General features: G+C 34.0%; 1 protein-coding gene across 1 annotated transcript in view; it reads right to left on the bottom strand.

Moving 5' to 3' along the window:
* The window catches only part of LOC128188824 (uncharacterized), a 118851-nt gene extending 97332 nt beyond the window's left edge, over positions 1 to 21519 (bottom strand). Inside the window, exons 1-31 of the mRNA XM_052860104.1 lie at positions 21321 to 21519; positions 16203 to 16293; positions 15821 to 15854; positions 15500 to 15632; positions 15139 to 15199; positions 14909 to 15015; positions 14584 to 14725; positions 14300 to 14421; positions 13901 to 13991; positions 13546 to 13654; positions 13271 to 13445; positions 12782 to 12971; positions 12379 to 12587; positions 12139 to 12257; positions 11670 to 11872; positions 11264 to 11409; positions 10973 to 11149; positions 10605 to 10763; positions 6496 to 6638; positions 6246 to 6316; positions 5984 to 6144; positions 2994 to 3160; positions 2705 to 2894; positions 2399 to 2551; positions 1948 to 2124; positions 1690 to 1837; positions 1464 to 1574; positions 1056 to 1207; positions 802 to 940; positions 463 to 681; positions 244 to 313 (exon numbers count right to left, since the gene is read on the bottom strand). Of these exons, the coding sequence (XP_052716064.1) occupies positions 244 to 313; positions 463 to 681; positions 802 to 940; positions 1056 to 1207; positions 1464 to 1574; positions 1690 to 1837; positions 1948 to 2124; positions 2399 to 2551; positions 2705 to 2894; positions 2994 to 3160; positions 5984 to 6144; positions 6246 to 6316; positions 6496 to 6638; positions 10605 to 10763; positions 10973 to 11149; positions 11264 to 11409; positions 11670 to 11872; positions 12139 to 12257; positions 12379 to 12587; positions 12782 to 12971; positions 13271 to 13445; positions 13546 to 13654; positions 13901 to 13991; positions 14300 to 14421; positions 14584 to 14725; positions 14909 to 15015; positions 15139 to 15199; positions 15500 to 15632; positions 15821 to 15854; positions 16203 to 16293; positions 21321 to 21485 (4334 nt within the window). The 5' untranslated portion in view covers positions 21486 to 21519. The remainder of the gene's footprint in view (positions 1 to 243; positions 314 to 462; positions 682 to 801; positions 941 to 1055; positions 1208 to 1463; positions 1575 to 1689; positions 1838 to 1947; positions 2125 to 2398; positions 2552 to 2704; positions 2895 to 2993; positions 3161 to 5983; positions 6145 to 6245; positions 6317 to 6495; positions 6639 to 10604; positions 10764 to 10972; positions 11150 to 11263; positions 11410 to 11669; positions 11873 to 12138; positions 12258 to 12378; positions 12588 to 12781; positions 12972 to 13270; positions 13446 to 13545; positions 13655 to 13900; positions 13992 to 14299; positions 14422 to 14583; positions 14726 to 14908; positions 15016 to 15138; positions 15200 to 15499; positions 15633 to 15820; positions 15855 to 16202; positions 16294 to 21320) is intronic.
* Between the last annotated feature and the right edge of the window lie 1226 nt (positions 21520 to 22745).

Raw genomic sequence — 22745 nt, 5'->3', positions numbered from 1 at the left:
GAAGTATCAACTTTATATATCAATTACTAAAACAATGAAAAAAAAAACCTGCCTATAAATATATCCCTTTCTCTATTTTCTTCAACTTCAAATTGAGTTCCTATTTCAGCTTTATTCTAAATTATGACACTATGCAGTGAAAAACATGGATAAAAGCTGCTGAACACATATACTTATTATATCATTATATGTGTGGACTGGTTTCTCATTTAAACCAAGTTAATGTAGAAAACTGATACTTACTTCAGCATCACTGCAATTCCTCCAAGGGAGGTGTCCAAGGTATCATTTACAATGATGTCTCCTCCTACACCTGATTTTAAAGGTAAGTTCGCAATGTAAAAATTATACACATACATGCGTTTACTCCACAATATGATCAAAGATAAAACCACCAAAGAATTTGTTTATTTCACTCAAATTAATTAATTTCACGATTTCCTGACATCATATAAAACTTACTATCGTAGCCTGAGGATAACAGATCAAACCGGTAAGAATTCATCCCCACGCCCAAGCTGAGTCTGATTGGAGAGGAACATGGGTCCATATTTATCCAGATCTTGTAGGTCTTAGTCAAGAAAGACAACTCCAGACTGACACAGCACTCAACACCCAAACAGTTCTTGTCAAAGGTGCAGTACACATCCTTGGGCATTGTGAAGGACATCAATGGACAGTCTACATAATAACATAGCAAATCTATCATAAGAAACTATGGCGAAGGAAAATCATACTAAACGGTTCATATAATTCAGATTGTCAGTTATTTTTTCTTTTTGGGAAAAAGCGATTTTGGACCTAGATATTGGTCCATTAGACGAGAAATCATGTCTTCTCTTGAACCAGATGTATTCCTTCCCTGCTGCACAAGCTCCATTAATAACTGGTCCTCTGTCATCTCATTGGGACTAAGGCAGGGTTTGCTGTTGATGATATCCTGTGAAACATGCACAATTACTGAATAAGTTAGTCATGTATGGGTTTTTCAAATAATATTTAATAAGAAAAAACATATATGTGCATGTTTAGGGGAATTTGAGTGTCTATTTTACCTTCACACTTTTCACAACCCCTCTAAGGGCCTCTTTACTTGAGGTCATGTTGAACTTGTCCATGAATTCAACTATGGTTCCAAACTTTAGTCTCCTCAAGTTGTATTTCTGTAGGAAAGTGTCTGCCTTCAGGAGCAGGGTTGAAAACATCCCTGCAATTACAGAGGTCAATGATAATAAACTTCAAAATCACCTGTATTTTCAGTATGCTGCTTATGAATTAAGAATAATGTTGAGTTTTTTAAAAAGACTGTTCACAGTTGTTTTTACCGTTATCGGTATAAACTAAACTGAATTTTTGTTTTCAAATGCCTCATCCGCATTTAACAAGCATTCTTAGTGAAAAGTAACATTTCTAAAACCTTGTGCATGATCGCTACTCTTATTACATTAAATGATGTGGCTAACCTGATTTGCTGTTTGTAGTAGTTGCTGTGCAAGTATCACTTCCTGAATCAACATCATTCCCAACAACTTCGATCTGACTCTTTACAACTGAGTAAAAACTCTGAGAGTCCCCTGTTTGTGAGAACAAAATCAAAGTGAAAGTTAAGATACAAAATATCTTTGACAGAAGTAATACATGTATACAGAGATAAAATCCGTCCATCATTATATTACACACTGTCTGTACCTTTGATGGCCTGGGTGTCATCTGGATCGTAAGAGGTTGAGGGTGCTGCTGGAAATGTCACATTGGCCACATTGACTAACACTGGGTCCTCATCCTTTACAGACTGACCACTGATCCCCACAATTACCCCAGCAGCCACTGTGTCTGTCTGTAAATCAGTTAAGTACATGTATCTCAATTTCATTATTTCAGATTTAAGACATGATGATTCATCTTCTGCTCTTAAGCTGTGTATGAGCAGTGTCTATTCTCTCTCACCTTGAAGACAAGTTTATAGTCATCACATTGCTGGACCCAGGTAGGTAGGGTGGGATAGGCTTTTTCCAGAAAGCGAGTGGGATCCACATAGGAAGCTCCAACCTTCTTGAAGGACAAATGGATGTGGTCCTCACAATGACTGCTGTTGGCTGTTCCAATCACCTGTCCTCCAATTACCTAATAAAACACCATTCACAGATTAACTAAAGGAAATACTCATCAAGTTAGGAACTTCACTGAATTCTAAAAAAAAAAAAAAATTATTTTAAATTTCAAATTTTAAAAATATTTTAGTGTAAAAAATATAGGTTATCTCCTCACCAGTAAATTCTTAGAAATGCTGTAAAAATCTGGGGTCATAAGCTCAATACTGTCTGATAAATGTACTCAAATCAAAATGAGATCATCCTACATGTATTTGAGTGCCATGTGAATACTGAGTATTACTTACTGCCCGACTGTCGTCCACTGATATGGTACTGTTGGGTTCAATGTTTGATATGTAGATCACTATGTCCTTTAGGGAGCCCTCTGAAGGAACCAGGACCACAGTGTTACCACCAACAGACTCTAAAGACACAGTGCCAGGAAATGGTGCCACAACCTAGAGAAACCATACAAACGTTCACCATCAATAGCACAATCATCTGTATAATACAAATGTACATTAATTCCAATTTATTGCAATATATTACACAAATAAAACTTTGCCTTAGCTAAGAGATATCCTAGCATCATTTGGATATATACAACTTACATATTCTCCATTAAGGATGGATAAATCCAGACCCGTGTGACTGTACTCATTGACCCCTGACTTGCCGAGGGAGGACGGATACAGACCGTTTCCTGCACAGCCCTGTCCACTCAGTCGGATTTGTCCAGGAAAATCACGATGGGTGCGGGGTCCAAAAATAGACTCTACTTTTGCTCTTGCGGTCTCATAGCTGGAATTGATTGCAAAATAACATATCTTTGTTGCGAATTATCATAAAGACAAAAAGAAACTGAGGTGAACAATAAATTCAATATAGAGTTGGTTGTACCCTGTGTTCAGTATATTGTTGGCTTCCTTTGCTGCCTTCACCATTTTGAAGACCTTGAAATATCTGTAGAGAAAACTATCCCCAACTCCATCCAAACCTTCCAGTGTGCTAAGCAATTCTTTGGTCACAGACATGAAGCTATCTATAGCTTCTTGTTTCATAGAGGGCTGTGTTAAATAAAGATGGATTGTAAAATGGAGATCTTTTAAAATTGCTAAATATTCTTTAAAAATTAGTGTTAGTTATTGTTGCCTTCATAAAATATAAACATAGGTAATCACAGATTACAAAGCTCACCGAGACGAGACATCACCCTTATGAGACTTCACCTTTATGAGACCACCTTTATCATATTAAATGAAAATCATACTTTATGATCTTGGATATTCATGGATTCTGTTTTGACACAATATCGTACATCATCTGTTAAAAAATTGTATGATAATCATATGTTAATATGTTAATCAATACAATAATTTAGAATTAAATATTGCATCCTATCATATTTACAACATATATCATATAATACAATAAAATACCATAATAAACAATGATGAGATATGATATTGTAACGTATGAAAAGACATTGTATTGTTGTATATGTTATTGTATTTGATCACATAGTACAATATCATAATATATAAAACAATATAGTATTATATTACAATATCATATTACATAAAACATCATAACATTGAAACATATGATATTATATTGTATAATATAGTATGATACTGTATCATTTTTGATAAATAATATGATATTGTATCATATGATACAATATAATTTGATACAACATTGTATCATATCAAATAATACAATATTATGTGATAAAGTAAAATATTCTATAATACAATATCATATTATACATATTGTATCATATGATAATAATATATTTTCGATATCATACAATACAATTTCATGTGATGTGATAATATATCATATTATAAACCAATATCATATTATACAATATCGTATGATACAATATTTTAAAATATTACAGTATCATATTATACAATTTCATGTGATATAATTCTATATTACGGAAACTAATATCATATTATACAATATCGTATGATACAATATTATAGAATATACCATATTGTATCATAGGATACAATATTATATTTTGCAAAATCTTATGTAATAGTATCATGTGATAAAATAATAAATTAATAATACAATATAATATTATACAATATTGTATCATAATATACAATTCTATACATAACGATATCATGATACAATAAGATAACATAAAATATCAAAAAAATTGATATAATATCAAATCATATCATATAACTGTTTATAATATTACATATTATATTATATTTTATCATATGAAACAATATTGTTTCAAACCATACAATACTATATCATAGGAATCATGTTATATCATTTATCAACAAACACATCTAGCAGGTTTGAGTGAGGTAGGAGATTTCTTTAGCATCCTTAATAATGGAGATCAGGCTCTGCATCTGAAGCAACCTCTGCGTTTCATTTATAATATAGTTAAATCATCTATGCAAGCTGTCATCTATAAAACATGTGACCTGTTCCAAAAAAACTAAACCTCATCCAGCATCCGAAACCTATGGCTCAAATTCAGCATTCAAGCCTGTCAGGTGCATCAGTATACATAAGACACATCTCCATGCAAGTTTGGTGAAGTTCAGACCAGTAATAACTAAGATATCATCATCAGAGGGCACTAGCAATTAAAACCTTAACCTGCTCCAGCATCCGCAACCTATGGCTCAGATTCAACATCCATGCCTGTCAGGTGCATCTGTATCATAAGACACACCATCCATTCAAGTTTGGTGAAGTTAGGACCTGTAATAACTAAGATATATTTTTTAGCATCCTTGATAATGGAGATCAAGCTCTGCAACTGAAGCTTCCTCTGTGATTCATTCATATTACAGTTTAATCAACTATGCAAGTTTGAAATAGTACTAATATCTATTAAACATTTGACCTGTTCCAAAAAACTTAACCATATCCAGCATCAGAAACCTTTGGCTCAGACTCAGCATTCAAGCCTGTCAGGTGCATCAGTTTCATAAGATGCACCATCCATGGAAGTCTGGTGAAGTTAGGACAAGTAATAACTAGGATATAATCATCAGAGGGCACCTGTTTCAAAAACTTTTACCAGCTCATAAAACTTTAACCTCCTCCAGCATCCGAAACCAATGGCTCAGATTCAGTATTCAAGCCTTTCTGGTGCATCAGTATCATAAGACGCACCATCCATGGAAGTCTGGTGAAGTTAGGACAAGTAGTAACTAAGATAAAATCATCAGAGGGCACTTGCAACAAAAACTTTAACCAGCTCTAAAAACCTTAACCTCCTTCAGCATCTGTAACCTATAGCTCAGATTCAGCACCCAAGCCTGCCTGGTGCATCAGTTTTGTAAGACACACCATCCATGCAAGTTTGGTGAAGTACAGACCAGCAGTAACTTAGATATTGCTATCAAAGGGCACCTGCAACAAAAACTTTAACCTGCTCCAAAAACCTTAACCTCCTCCAGCATCCGAAACCTATAACTCAGATTCAGCACTCAAGCCTGTCGGGTGCATCAGTATCATAAGACACACCATCCATGCAAGTTTGGCGAAGTACGGTCCAGCAGTAACTTAGATATTGCTATCAGAAGGCACCTGCAACAAAAACTTTTAACCTGGTCCAACAACCTTAACCTCCTCCAGCATCTGAACTTTAGGACTCAGATTCAGCATCCAAGTCTTTCAAGTCCATAAGTAGGTCCAGATGCATCATCCATGCAAGTTTGGTGAAGATAAGACAAGTAATAGCTTAGATACAGGACCTGCAACAAAAACTTTAACCAGGTCCGAACGCCGAGGGTATAGCATAAGCTCCCCTTGACTTCGTCTCGGTGAGCTAAAAATCATTTTATCACCTGTATGCTCTCTGTGATATAAATCTCTCTGTGGTTAAAGAACAAACCAATTCTTACAGTGTTTACAATGGCCTTGCTAAATGTTTGGATCTGATCATCCTCTGCTGTGTTATTAATCCAGTCAGATCCAGCTGCCATTAGTGTGGAATTAGCTACCCCTGCCAAATCTTGGAACTCCAGCACCACAGCACTTAAGTCAAACCAATAGGGCCTTCCCTCTGTAATAGAAAATCATGAATTCTTTACATTTCGATCCTGCATCAGGAATATACTTATATTACTGTAACATAGAAGCTTGAATTAATCATTTGCATCATACCTCTACGGAACAAGCAAGTTTCTTGAAGATTCTCGATTGCAAGCACCAGTTTTTCAACAGCATTTCCAATTCTACACAAAATAAAACATACAAAAAACTACAGACTTTTAACATATCTTAAATTATGATCACAGCAAATTAATTAATCTAGAAAGATTGCACAAAACATATACAAGAAAGATCTTTATTATTTCTTACAGAAATCTCCCTCATAGTTTCATGCGCTTTATTTTTGTGTAACTTTACTTACGATACAACTCCATTCCCTACTGACATAATGGCCGTCTTGGGATCCTTGGGTATTTGGGTAAGCCCACCCAGCACATCCAGCAGAGCATCATACAGAAACTTTGCCTGCTGAGGCAGAATCATCTGGATGGTTTCCTCTACTTCCTACATTTGAAAATAAGATCTTCATCGACGAATCAAAAAAGAGGATATTCAAACATTCTGAATACAAAGTTATCTCTTAAATAGTTTTTTATGAGCCTTTATCTTTGCTTCACTTCCTATTTTGGAATCATCTGCTGATAAGGAAGAAGAATGCATTGATGTTGGAGATCCCCCCTTACCTATGAATCAAAGAACTCACAACAAATACTGTGGAATCATTCATATTTATGGGGGCTCAATTTGCAAGAATTTCATATAATTATATACCTTTTACCAATGAGTTAACATTCCGAATGAAATAACAAATACAGCTTTTACATATTATACACAAGAGGCCCATGGGGCCACATCGCTCACCTGAGCAACAATGGGTGTTCAAAAGATATTGTGCCATATGGTCCCTCGGTAGAAAAACAAAAAATAAATATTGTAAAGTATTCCAATTTTACACTTTTTTTGTATACATGAAATCTTTGACATTGTACCTTCATGAAATACTATTTTTTACCAGAATAAGAAATTTCTACGCAAGATATAAAACTAAACATTTGGTAGAGGTATACTGTTCAGTTGTTAACTTCCAAATCCCTATATTTATTGTATTAAAAAAAAATAATAGTTATTGTTTTTTTATTTTAAAAACCCTACATGTATAGATGTGAAGAAGAAAATTGTACCTCAGTGTGATCAATTCCTCAAATTAAAAACATTCAAAAATTTTATTTGTCTTCTCCATTATAATTAAATGACTGTTATTTACTTCGCGTACAAACCAGGATAATTTTCCGCAGTGATATTCTTAGGAATAGCGATAATTACTTTATCCCCGCAACAGAAATGTGTCAGAAATATGGAAACTGTTTTAAAGATGTCGTTTTTATTTACTCGTGTCTGAAAAACTATCAAAATTGATGTAGATTTCGCATTATTTATTGTATAAAGAGAAGGCCCCAGAGAGTAGATATATACAGATTACTAGTATCAGTCTTTTATTTTGTTTGTACAAGTATTTAACATACTCTAATTCATAGAGATTTTCTAATGTTCGATCGAAATTTCAGCGTCAATTGTAGAATTATAAGCAAGATACAGAGCTCACAGTTCGCCTAGGTTTGATTTATATTTTGTTCACATGAGTTAATTACATTCAGCTTAAGATTTTTAACTTGGTATTTCCTATTCAGCATTTAAAATGGAAAAAAAGAATGGCCTAAGATTTTATATTCTTTTATTCACTCAAGACCAGTTCACTGGTATTTGAGGTTCAAAATCAGTTTATACAAATGTACACAAACACAGTGAAGGATCACATGTACAGAAGGAGTAATAATGACGAAAAAATGTTAAGTTTACAATACAATAAGATGTTAAAGTTGGTTTCTGAACGAACAGACTTAAATTTTCTTAATAAATATTGACAAATTTTTTACTTTTTTAATCTTTAGTTTTTAAGATCTGTGTACAAACATAGAATTGTGAGCAAATCTCTGTATCTTGCTTATAATTTGAAGCTTAAAACTCAATTAGGTTAGTAAATACAAATTGAAAACAATTAAACACAAGAAACATTCACTATAACAAATAAAGAACACAATTTATTTTTTCGAAATGAATCATATATATACATGTATATACCTACATATTTCCTTCAGCAATGTCAAACTTTATTTAAACTGAATAAGCTCCAGAAAATGCCGAGCATCGCAATAAAACCTATTGCATTAATCTACCATTATGCAAAAGATAATGCCGATCGAATTACCGATAGAATGAATTGTATTTCATTATTTTTTGATACATCAGATTTTGCTTAATTTGCGCAGGTAAACAGTTAACTGTTTGATTTACCAAAGTCTCTGTTTGATACGTAAAAATCACGAAATAATACAGACGATAGTTCCCAGGTTACAAGCAGAAATAATGAAAACGAAACGAAAATCGGAACAAGCTAACACCAACGTCATGTGTGAAAACTGTCAACGCATTGAAATATTTAGCCTCAATTTACTTCACGAAATCGGTAACAATATATTTTGCATGTTTCAAAAATTTCCCTTCATACCCGAACTGTTGCACAACAAGCAAATTAATCATAGTCAGATCGACCCTTTTTCGTATAATGTCATGGCTGCTTAAAACAATGAACCTCGTTTTAGAAGTATGGAATACGAGTCTAGGTAAAATGGGTATGCAAACCTGGGCCGTGGCAAAATAAAAGCCAAGACAGATCAACAATCGTCAATTCCAAATACGCATTATTTTGCAGCAATATTTACAGCGAATACAAATATACTAGTCCATCAAAAATCCTGAAATTTTAATGAGATTGGCAGATAAATAACTGCCAATCTTTGTTTTGCCCAGACCAAGTCTTGCCTACCCATTTTACCGGACGCTGGATTACCGGATGCCGAACCCGAAGCTATAAAACTGATTGAAACACGCATTTCCTTTATTATTATTTTCGTAATAACTCAGATTTGAAACAGAATTAGCACTTAATTTTTGCAATTTATATTTTCCTTCCCATAAGGATAATTTATACTAAACTACGTTGAATTGGAATCAGTAGTTCTTGAGAAGAAGAGTTTTAAAAATGCACCCCCTTTTTTCTACAGTTTCAAGGTTTTCTCCGCTTTGAATACAGATCGGACTTTTATTTTTGCAATTTATATTCGCCCTCACATAAGGATGCTTTGTGCCAAATTTGGTTGAAATTGGATAAGCGGTTTTAGAAAAGAAGTTCAAAATGTAAAAAGTTTACAGACGGACAGACAGACAGACGGACAGACAGACGGACAGATGGACGACGGAAAAAATGTGATCAGAATAGCTCACTTGAGCTTTCAGCTCAGGTGAGCTAAAAAGGGGAATCTTTGAAATAACATCCACACTAGCTGCAGTAATGTCGCCCTCTCCGATTTTTTATATCTGATGTTTACTGGAGAGGGCTACAATTCCACAGGATCTCCGTAATGGTGCAAAATTAATTTTTTAATGCGGCTGATTTTCGGTCTAAAAAGATCGATTTTATACTTGACTTCCTTTAGATAAAATTATTTTTCAATTCAGGTTGAACAAATTAACCGTATAAAAACCAAAACTAGATAAAACACATCAGCATGTTTACCAGTCATCTTTTTCAGCAGCCATGACAGTTCTCGCGTGATTTTATGGGATGTACGCTTGGAGTTTTGATGGGCTTGTTAACGTGAATGTCAGTGTAAATAATTGATCTTACCTCGTTATATCACTAAAACATCATTTAAGGAAATGGTATATAATGGAAAATTCATATTTACCGCGTTAATTATGTTTAAAATAGGGGAATTCCTACATTCAGTTCAAGATCCGCTCCTGAATTCTCATTGGCTGTCCCAAAATAAAACCGGTCAAGGTCAGTAAACATGGCGGACAAATTCAACTTTTGTTGTTGACATACACGAAAAATAACCGATATATAGACTATACTTGATATTTTTGGATTAATTTATGCCATAGACATCTACAATGTTTGAGTTCAGGTAAGAAATGCAAATGTTATTGTCATTTATGTACAATTTGAGACGAAATCATTGCGGGAGTGAATCACTCCCGCACTTGCACCATTACGGAGATCCAATGGAGTTGTAGCCCTCTCCCAAAAAAAAAAAAAAAAAAAAAAAAAAAAAAAAAATCGGGAGAGGGCTACATTATTGCAGCTACATCCACACCTGAACTTTTAACAAAAAGAGTTACTGTAATCCATAAAAATTGTAATGCCACAGTATTTATAAACTTTTTATATACATATATTTATTTATAGTGGGGTGTAATTAAATAAATGGAAAGTTTTTGAGAATGACTTTATATATTAAAGTAATTCTTGAAAATTACTTACTCATCTAATCACACCCCACTTAGCCTCTATATTTTGGATAGACCATGAAAATTGATCTTTAAAATATCAATTTAACTGGGACTTACATTTCTAAAACCAGTGATGTGAGATTTGATATCATTCAGTATTCTCGTGATTCTGTAAATGAAATGAAGTGTTGGAGTAAATCCTGGGGGGAGATGCTCTGGGTCATATTGTCCGATCTTCTCCATGGCACTTGTTGTGGCATTCATCAAACTTGACACCTACAATGAAAGAAACTAAAGTTATAATCCATTGTGGATCACTTAAACCAATATAAAAATAAACTACTTCTTTCAAATTTGTGCCAACAATTTAGAAAAATGTTGATAAAAATACACATTCAGTTAATAAAATGCCTAAAGTATGAGAGAACATGTACATGCATGTACATCTCTGCTATTTTTAATGCATTAACTTAAGATATATGAACCTTGTCGGACAGACTATCTGTGGCCTCTACTAGTTGACCAATAGTGCCTTTCATACTGTAGTTTCCGGCAATGACGTCAATGAATTGATTAATTCCAGAGGTAAGAGAGTTTGCTATAGCTGCTACATCTCTGTCGTAGGACTTGGCTAATTGCTCAATATTTCTCATTTCATTGGCCTGTAAAAATACATGCAAAAATAGTAAGACATCAGGCATAAAAATTCTTTGACCTTGTAATATCATAACGTTATTAAGTATCAAATTCAAACTTTTCAGGAAGTAGAGAAGGACCTGAAGTATGTTGATGTTATATGTGGAGCCGCCTTTAAAACAAATCCTGGCAACAAAGAAGTCCATGTTGACTCCAATGTTTCCAAGGTGAATTCTGGCATATGATTCATCATGTATTTCTACCAACATTTCACTAGACAGAGGAGCTGCAAAGAAAACATACATATTAAACATTTTTTTCAATATACCTGGATTTCAATCTAGTTTCTCTTACAAAAAATTACCTCTTCATTTTACAAGCGATAATCTATGTAAAGAATTTGAAAGTTGTTGACACAATTTTTAAAGTTTTTTCATGTACCCTTTAATTCTTGGATGGATGGATGGAGAACACATATCAAGTATCCCAATCTATTCTTGACAATTATTTTCAATGAGAAAACTTAAGGTGATGAAATAAATTTACCAATTTTCAAATCCAATGTGTTTTTCAAGACAACCCCAAAAGAAGCTCCCACATCTGGTGAGCCTATCATTTTTCTCCAATCCACATTGGTGGCATGTATTTTGAATCTTTTGTCAGGAGAGGAACGTTTGGTCCTGATGTGTTCATCAGAAAAGTCCAAAAGATTTATTCCTGTATCATACGGGTCTATCTCACCGTCAGCCCTAGAAAAATATCAAAAAGTTTTACTCTCGAAAGCTTTGTCTGCCCTTGGGGAAAATGCTAGTAAACATGAACCTTAAGATAAATTTGATGAAAAAAAATAAAACAACAAGAAATCAAGCTTTTCATCATTTTCAAGTTACATGTAGGTCCCTGTAGGGCTCAAGGTGAAATTTCAAACTGCTTATTAAACATTCAATGACACAGCTTTTTTTTCGAAATGCCCAGATATAAAAAAAAAAAGGATGCAAGCAAGTAGATGGCCAACCTTTCATTCAGAGGAGCAATCATCTTGCCATGAGGATGGGCCATGTACAGCATTGAAGCTTCGTAGCGGACATTCTGATCTTCATCATATAATGCTGAGTAGAGCAATACTTCTGATGCCTACAACAGCATCAAAATAATAATGACTTAGCAAATTCAATCATCCTTATACATTAATTACATAAAACCCAAAACCTCCAAATAATATGCCCTTTGGTTTGTAACACTACAGATTTCTAACCTGTTTATGCTCATATTTCCTCAAAGCGTGACAAGCTGCTCTCTTGACCCACGGGGAGTTGGTGCTGTTGATATGGGACACAATGTAGTGGTAGGAGTGGTCCAGTCCAGCATTGCCTAGTGCCTCCAGCAGAACAACTTTCTCTTGGTCATAAATAGTATGCTGTAAATCCGACATCAGTGACCGTTTCCTGCGATACTCCCAGGGATCTGAAATTCAATGACAAAATTTAGTCTCTCACTGCATTATTGTTCATAACCATTAATTTTCCACTTCTGTTCATTAAAGAAAATGTTGAAACAAGGAGTGTAGTGGCTTGTTTATCAAGCACATAAACAATTAAATACATGTAAATAGATGAGAAAAATGACAAAGAATTGACTGGAGATGAAATTTAATTAACCATGCATTCCCAGCTGATCATGGAATCTGTCTATGATTCTCCTTGCTCTCTCTCCCTGTCCCTGTTTGGTTAGCTTCTGACAGACTGCTCCCAGGGTCAGCTTTAGACGACTGTGTACCTCTTCCCCAAATAATTGATCTCCATTTCTCTCTTTCTGAAACACTGCCTCCTCTAATATCCTCAATAGCATCTTAAAACATAAAAAAATCTTTATTATTAATAGACAAGAACCTTTAAGCAAACCAAAATACCCTAACTAAAAATTCATTCAGTTACAAAACTTACCTGGTAATTTATTTTTTGATGTAACATACTAAGAGCATTGCATTTAAGACAATTTCTCTCCTCTCTCCATCCATCCTCTCTCTCTCCTCTCTCTTTCTCTCTCTCTCTCTCTCCTTACATTTTTTTAATAACAAGTAAAACCTAACATTATTTCATGATATTTAATATCATTCACTTTTTGTTTCTTTGATGAATTGAAATTACCTCACTTGGAGCTTCTTCATTTCCTATTATATGAACAAGCATTCTCTTGATGAGTTCTTCACTGAGCTTAGAACTTTTGATAATCTTTAAGGCCAACAGTTTTTGTATGGTCTTTGATCCTATCACCCCAAATGCATCCAATATGTATCCAGAGACTTCTTTCTGAGCTGCATTTCTTTTTAGAGATTCATGAATATTCATAATCATTAATCAGTGATTTACAAAGCAATCTGATTTGTATTTTCAATTGAATAGCAGTTAGTTTATGAACTTACTGTTTGCTATATGTCAGAAAGTGTTTGTCTGCAATGTTGCCGAGGTCGTCTGCTGAGAGTTGCTTCAAAATGCTGACGATATTTTGAAAACATTTTCCAAATGCTGTAGCTAAAATTAAAATTGAATTAAATTTTCATACCTTGTGGTTTCCAAAAATTCAATCTATTGCTTATCCTTTTAATTTGATAGGTTTTTATGTATTATAGTGTAAACCTAAAAATAACCAGATAGCAATAGGCTCATACATCCATTTATATCAAAAACTCTGAACTCCATGTTGTAACAGGTTAAACAAATAAGTAAGAAATGAATTAAAAACATGTATGCCCCCCCCCCTCCCCTTCTGAAAAATACCTTCTTTTTTGTGCAGCAGACAAGTAACATTTCCATTTATTTCTTCCGTAGCTTCTGAACTGTTTTTGTATTTTGACACTTTTTCTTCTCTCTGAAATCAAGCAACTATCTCTTGACAAATTAAGTTAATTTTTTCCTCAATTCTAAATATCATTTTATCGTATTTAGAATTAATAGATCTTCTTAATATTACTTTTCAATAAACTGTTTTTGTGGATGACCACAACTATGGCTCAAATCAAGACATTCTGGTGAAGAAACCAACACTATACCAACTAAACTAAAGGGTTACGATAACCAACTAGCTAGTGATAATAAGGGTGTGGTAGTGCCTGACCTAAATTATCTCTATTATAAACCAAGTGTGTATCACGAAATCAAAATCTGGAATTTTTATACCTGCTGTATTGCCAGTTCATCTATGACTAATCTTTTCAGTGGTTTCTTCTGCCTTTCACCTACATATTCTCTGGTTAAGAAAGTTAGCTCTGCCTGACTTGTGTAGCTCATTTCAGGGGTAGCTACAACAAAACACAGAATGCAATCTTCTTGTAATTTGATGAAAAGCCATCTGAACAACACTACATGTAGATACATGTATGTTATATTTATAAGGAAATTAAACATGTTTTTAGGCTATATTTTATTCTTTAAACATTATTGATAAATAGTACACAATGTACCTGTTATGCCGATTTCATGTACTGCAGGCACTGTTCTCATGCCGATGTATGGGTCAAACCCCGGCGGTGACTTGGGCGACTTGAAATCTTCACTGATTTCAACTTTGTGTAAAGTTCCCAGGGAATCATGATAGTACAAATTCTGCAACAAAGTATGAAAAAAAAAATTATTTTTAAAATGCAAAAACTTATGTTTCTGTTCCATCTTAAATTACAATAATTCAAGTGCCTGTAATACATTTGAAAGAATTTTAAACAGTTATAATCAAACTAAAATTACTCAAATGCAAAAAATAAGACATATAAGAAAATTGTTCACTTTTACCTTCACATAGCTAGCCCTTGCATTGCTGACCGGGTGTTTGTGTCGGATCTTCTGGAATTTTAACCCAGTGTCTGACTTCGATACAGTGTATGTGGCATTGTGCTCTCCTTGAAAAATTAAAATTTGAATGCATTATATAACAAAAATCTGCTCCCTATATGCTTGTTTCCTTTCTAACAAAACATCTTTCATACAAAGTTCAATAATCTCTAATCAGTATGATCATTTACCTTCTTGGCCTTTTTCTGTAACATTATATGTAAAGATGTCACCTTGAGATATTCCCGGAAGCTGAAAATAAATGGCCTTATGTTCAGTCAACAAGTACTTGCATTCTATATGTAACTATTTCCATATCAAAGAAATACAGTACAGTTAAACTTCTTTATCTCGAACTAGATGGGAATGTTTAAAAACTTCGAGATATCTGAGTATTTGAGATATCGAGGGTAAAATAGTTAAAAAAATAAGTGGTTAAGACTTACAGCTCACTTCAACATACCAATTGTATTTGAGATATCAGTGTTCGAGATATCGAAGTTCAACTGTATCTATCCTAAAAATATCAAGGCATGTGCAGTAAAAACCAACCTCATTTTTGCCATGTAGCCTGGATGCAAACAAAGCAGCAAAGCCTTTCTTGGTGGATATCACATCGGAATCCTCATCCGCTGGATGAAATACTTGGGCTACTTTACCATTCCCAGAGATTACAAAAGAGAACCTGCATGAACAGATAAAGAAGTTAACATAAAAGAGTATAAGTCTAACTACTGGTTAAAAATTCAAACACAAATCCAAAGAATCTGCCATATTTTCGAACGTTTTTTGGCTGCTAATTAAGACAAGTTGCATGTGAACTCTTAATTTGCCTCTTTACTTTAATGATCTTGTAATGGCTAATAATCTTACCATTTTGAATAATCCACATCGGCGCCTCTGATGTCTGAAAATGGAAACAAGTTTTACTGAAAAAAATATTGCATAAACCTTGAACTTTTAAAGATATTTATCTTTGGGTTTGTCCTGTATTGTTCATATAGACATGAATTCTTAATCTTGAATTCTGGAAAAGTTTAAAGTATCAAGGCAGCTAGTCAGAAACACAGAAGAACCAAAAGCAATTTTTTCACACAAGATAAACATATATCTACAGGTCTAATTTTAAGTTCCCAGTAAAAAAAATGACTCAATGTAAATTGCAACCTATTTTTACATGAACTGTAGCTTTCGGCTCCATGACCACGAGCGGACTCATTATGAATGCATTAATTAGACAAAGCAAAATATTTACTTGAATCCTTGGCCGAAGAGAAGAGAAAGTGATGTACTTTCAGCAAGAGTTCTTGCCCTTCATTTCTATGTCCAATGTTGGTGTAACCAACCTAAAGAAAACAAGAAAACCATGAAGACAAAAATTAATAATACTCATATGCACTTTGACTTCACTGGCACGTATTTGACATCTGATCAAAATCTTACTGGTCTGAGTTCTGGCTGGCATTCTCTTTAAAGATTTCATGATAAAAAAAAATCGCATGGAAACTACGTACGTATTAATCCAGTGATATGAACGTACGTATAATTTAAATAATTAACAGTAGTGTCCCTGTCGTCACAACAATTTACCATGCGTTTGCTCTACATCACGTATTGCAATACACCCGGCTTTGAACATAACATGGTACCTACTGGACATTCAAAACGTGTTTGTCTATTGAGAAATAATTAACGGAGTAAACTAAGATCTAAGCATGATTAATGCCCGATACGTACGATACTCTTCTACCACTTGCCTTTCACGCTTTACACATAATGATCACCGTGCTTCATCTACACTGAAGCTCAACATCCTCTGGTTGCACGCTTTTCGTGTTTGTAAACACATCATAGATGATAGATCACGTGATATGCCTAAATTCATTCTCCCGCGGTTGCAGAATTAGCAATCACGTAGCATCCGTGGCATTGAGAGTGAGGGGGTTAGACTTATCAGAAATATTGACAAGGAAAAAAGAAGGATTATGGTATTGGTTATGTCTAACTTTGCACAAAAAAGGGGGAAGTTAAGCATATGGCCTATAACATCACAAACTTTTCCTGCCATTTTCCCGATTTTTTGCATAAAATGACTTGTTTTTTTTTTTTTAAATCATTTTTACTTTCTGGAAACATCATTTCACTGCAGTTCTTTATATATCCCTTACATACCCCCCCCCCCCCCCTAAAATTGGGAGAAGGCGACTCTTTCAAATTCCCCTTCCTTTTTCTATATCTAAATAAAAATAAAGTGTAATATTGTGAGACAAGGGGGGGGGGGCTGCCTTCAGGATGCTTCGCATGCGCGGATCTAGAGGGGGGGTCGGGGGGGTCCCGACCCCCCCTGGAAAATGAAAATTTATTAAATTTACATTGTAAAATTATCGCGAAAATATGCCTCGGACCCCTCCTGGCAAACACAATTATCCTTCGGACCCCCCCCCCCTGGAAAAATTTTCTGGATCCGCGCATGCTTCGTGCATGGCATAGCCTATATAAAAGATAACGACCTTTCTCGTAATGGCTCACACCATAGACCACTCTCGTTAGTATAGTTAATTTTGAGATTAATATAAATTCAAAGAAAAGAGGTTTTAGATCGATTTTTAAAGATTTTTCTCTATTAATCGACGTTGCAGAATCAAAAGGTCGTAAGTAACTTTTATGCTTTTTTGTACATTATAAAAATAAAAAATAATTTTCGTGTGACCTGAAAAAAATCGTCAATGTATTCCAAAAATTTCAACGGTAACAAAAAAAAATATTTGATTGTATCTGAAGTGCCAAGATATGAAAGGTTGTAAATGTCACATACAACATTTTGTATACATGCAAATTATTTCTAAAAAAAAACAAAAAAACATCGTGACACTTTTCATGACTCATAACTGATGCAACAAAAAAGTTTACAGAGTTGCTGCAGCTTGTGAAAAAATGATTTGATAAATGGTGAGTAAAAATTAAGACGAAAAGTATATATTTATTTCACATTAATTTTAACATCAATTCCAACCGTACATTGTATAAAAATTACTTACGACCTTTCAAATTTCAAATACATGCATTTCAGATAAGGCTTCTGAATTTTGCTTAGGCTCAAGGCTCATTTTCTTATGTTCACTTTGATTTTTCACAGGGTCCCATAGACGTGAGTTCAACTCCTTGATGATCCACTGTTTTGTATGTACTAATTAAAAGAAAAATTTTGGCTGCGACAATTGTGTGTTTTTGTATGTGTGTGTGTAGGGGGGGGGGGTGTAGGGGGGTGTTTCCATGATAAGGTGTTAGAAGACAACTTTGATGAGACAGGATCTAGTACCGAAAATGAAACTAACAATACATCTGAATCAAGGAGTGATCAAGTTAGAGGAAACAACTTGATTTCGACGTCCACTAAAAACCCTGTATTTTGGAAACAAAATGTAAGAAAGAGTAATACAGGGGATGAATATACTTCCTGCAAGGAGGAGAAATTCAAACAACGTAAACTAAACAGAAAATTTTGCAGATGCAGTTTCAAATGCCTTCAAAAAGTTAAAAAAGACGATGAGCAGAAAATATTTAAACAGTATTGGAATTTAGGCTATGGTGGGCAAAGATATTTCATCGGGCAATTTAAAAAAGGAAACAATTAAAGGCTAATCGCACAACAGTAAAATCAAAAAGGAAATACACCTATCAATATTTTGTTGAAAATAATGATGAAAGGAAAAGGATATGAAAAGCATATTTCATAGACACCCTCAATATAGGAGGGAAACGGTGTCATATACGTTTTACAGCGAATTACAGAATACCGGTAGAGTTTTCAATAGCTTGTTGGATTGCTCAATAGGGTATTCAATTTGGTCAGCAAGGTATCACATCAGGTTTAAATCTAGGTCCTGTGGTTACCCAAGTGTAGATTGTTATTTTGCACTCAACCCATTCATTTGGCACAAAGAAAACCTCTAGAACACTCTCTCCTATTGTTAGCTATTCTATTCATAGACTTTTAAAAAGAATGTTCACCTGGACAGCACTGGATTCTATAGAGCATCAATTCTGCTTGGAGTAATTTGAATTTTGTTTTTCCAAAAATTTAATTCAAAAGACATTTCTGAAGAAACAAACAAAAGAGAAAAGCATAACCTTAAGATTTACGGAGATATTTTTTTCCTGCAAAAAATCATTAGACATTTTGGTTCCCCAACTCCTGGTGCAACATACAGCACTAAGAGTATTTTTGTGTTGTGACTGCTTAATTAGTTCAGACTTTTTAGCAGTAACGTAGGATAACAGGGAGAAACAAAAAAGGCCAAAATGTGCAAATGTTTACTAGATTAACTCACTTTATCACTGTCATACCTGAGTAATCACATGACCTAGATTTAAACCTAATGTGATACCTTGCTGACCAAATTGAATACCCTATTGAGCAATCCAACAAGCTATTGAAAACTCTACTGGTATTCTGTAATTCGCTGTAAAGCAGAAGTAATGGAGTGCAATGTATGGACAAAAGAGAAAAAAAATCTGGAATCTCAGAGGAAGACATAAATGTTGTTAGAAAGAACATTGAATCCTTCCGTACAGTTCAGTCTGATTATTTTAGGAAAACGACAAGCAAAAAATATCTTGAAAAACACTTCAGCTCAATCAGAAAAATGTATGAGTTATACCAAGAAAAATGCTTGTTGGAAGAAAAAGAACCCGTGAAATATTGGCTAGACCATGTCTTTTGCACTTAATACAATATTGGATTTCTTTGTCCAAAGAAAGATGTTTGGACAATCTGCGATGCCTATAAGAATATAGCTGCAGGACTGTAGCTCCCGGTCTGAAAAAATTCGGATGGACGACCTGGGAGCTACCATGCCTACCATAGCTCCCAGGTCGTCCATCCGCATTTTTTTCAGACCGGGAGCTACAGTCCTGCAGCCTACATATACAGTGGCATTTTAGCTATATGTCGTTAAAATACAGTTGATTTAAACCGTAATAAATTATGAACATAAAATAAAAGCTTTAAAAAAAATTATAAAGAAAACTGAAAGGTGAAAAGTGACATGGATAAAACCATAATTTTCCGATAACCAAACTTTTTATAAAGTCGTAAGTTTTTTTCATTTATTGTCTATTTCAACCTTTAACCTAGTACAAACTATTCTATATTTTAATTTTAAAAGCTTTTAGATTTCCTATAATACATATAGAAAAAGTAGCGCATCAATTCAATACGATTTGAACGAGACAGTTTTTCCTTGATATTGAAAAACTATGAAAATTCTAGTTACGACCTTTTTTTCTACAACGTCGATATATCCCTATGTAAAAATTCGTGATTTTTTTTTGAGTTGTAGAAGGTTTCGTCCGATCGGATCGACGAACTGGTTAGATCTGGATCGTGTAGATTTCAGTTCTGTCGGTTTTTATAGACCTTTTTTCCGTAAGAAATGTAGAAGGAAACATAATTAGTGGATGTAAATATCGATTTGTAGAGAATTTACTCAGTTTCTCACTTAAGCAGATAATTTATACGGTAAAATTACTGTCAGGTACTAGTAGTCATTTTATTTGGTCTACTTTGTAGATATTACTTGTGGTCAGAAGTACAATGGGTGAAACGTAGTTGGACAAAAGTTCATCGGAACATGAACTTGGATGCACATGTGATCAAATTCCGTGAAGCCCGAATTCGAAGGACTTCTCAGAAGATCAGTCAAGGCTAGTTAACAACGGACGCACAATGCTATCATAACGGAAATATAAGGATTTGCGAATTACTGTGAAGTAAAATCAGGTAGAATATCTGTAACTTTATTCCTACGGGCGGCGGAATATCACCAGTGACCGTTTGACGCCGACGATATTTCGAAAATTAACTTATCGCAAAATTGAATTCGTGAATTCTATGTTGATCTGAGAATATTACGGCGATCCTTTCTTGAATTTTATTTCATGTAACAAAACAAATGTTGACCGTGTTTTCGGGCAACATTGATTATATTAGCTCCCGAAGGACGAAATATTGCCCGACGCCCAAGTCAATATTTGTATAATATAACGATGTTTTTACGTTTACAACATTGCAACCGTCAAACGATAAGCGAGTGCGATTACCATTGTGATGTCGTGAAAAAGTTCACACAGAATTGAACGTTTTCGCTTTCCTGTCCTGTCTATAGGTTCATATAAGCACATTTGCAAATGTAAATATTTTAAAATGTTGCTGTGGGTATGTATGTAAATTTCGATTAAATCTAAAATTACAGTAATTTTTTACAATGTCGTATCGTTCGATATACAATATCTGTTAAAATTCAGGAAAGAGATCGGGAAGGAAAAGAGAGTAATATTTTGGTCACTTGAGAAAAAAAAATCAGATATTTACCTTCGCTTCAACAAGAAACTTTCCAAGTTCCCTAACATTGGTGTATCCATTGAAACTATACACATATTCGTATCCGGGTCGAAAGTCTATATATCTTCGATTATCCGCGGTTATTCCAATAACAAACGAACTCAGAAGGAAAAGAACGGAGAGGTATCCGTCCATTTTCCACAGAGGACGATCATTCACGCTATGAGCCCTCTATTACGAACTCTTAGTAATTTATTTGACTGCGGTTGAAGATACTTTAAATCTGTTTTAAAATAAGACAATGTCGCTGTTTGCCGTTGAGATGGAGCAGATAGGCCATTGCAGGGTTCTAATTGCCGACAACGACCGATTTAAAGATTCTATAGATAACAGGAAAAATTAAATGCATGCTTCTAATAAGCAAATAAGTGTTTATAGACAAATATCGAGCAATGTATCTAGAGTCTTGTTAAAATCTTTATAAACAATACGTCGTTTAGAACGCGTGCCAAGTATATGCTATTCAAAAATTAAATGCTTTGGCTTGATTTGATATTGATAAACCATTGCGAAACAAAATGTAAAAAGAAATATGCATATGCGTATATCATCATGCAGGCAATGTAATTTTTTTATTGCAATGTACTTTAATGTGTCATTACATGCATAGTATACATGTACAATATATGTGTACAATCAATATTTAATTAATATAACGTTACAGCTTGAAAATGGATGTTGCATGGTGTTTCTGATTTTTTGTATCAATATAATGATAATTATCAAGATGGATTTTTTTCACAATAGGAAAGTTTGGATAAAGTTGATATATGTATAGTTAAAATATAAGGTTATCGCGTGATAATTATTGATACTTAAACAATTAAATGCTTTCTTTGGTTATTTGAAATTTAAAAAATTTCAACATTTGAAATTTTTAACGAGGGATTTTTCTCGAACCACATTTTTCATGCCAACTAATTCGCGACATATAGTATTTAAAATAGTATTTACCCTTTTTGCTCTGTATATTATAAGAATTTCATCAATATATCCAAACAAACAAACAAACAAATAAGAAACAAAATTTATTTTTTCAAGTTAAAAACAGACTTTGAACAAGTGTGATTCAAATTCAGATCACTGATGAAAGAGTCTGCAACCAGGAAACGGATCTCTTTCTTCACACAAATGCGTATGAAATATAAAATGTGATATATATGATAACATATATAAATCAAAGTACTGAAAGCCGGGCTCTTTTGGTGTGTCTTTATGCATATTGTGTAATAAAGACTGAAAATCTCTCTCTCTCTCTCTCTCATGCTTTTAATGTCGGCAAAGCATCAGAGAGCGACCAAATTTTGTAAGCGGCTATAAACAAAAATATGTCTGTCTAGTAGAAGTTAAAAAGTTCAACAGCTGCTGCCTGAATTTTGCAACAAGCATTATATA

This window comes from Crassostrea angulata, chromosome 6 (assembly GCF_025612915.1).
Source record: "Crassostrea angulata isolate pt1a10 chromosome 6, ASM2561291v2, whole genome shotgun sequence".
NCBI lineage: Eukaryota > Metazoa > Mollusca > Bivalvia > Ostreida > Ostreidae > Magallana > Magallana angulata.
The sequence above is the reverse complement of the archived record's forward strand: the minus strand, read 5'-3'. Positions and strand labels throughout refer to the sequence as shown.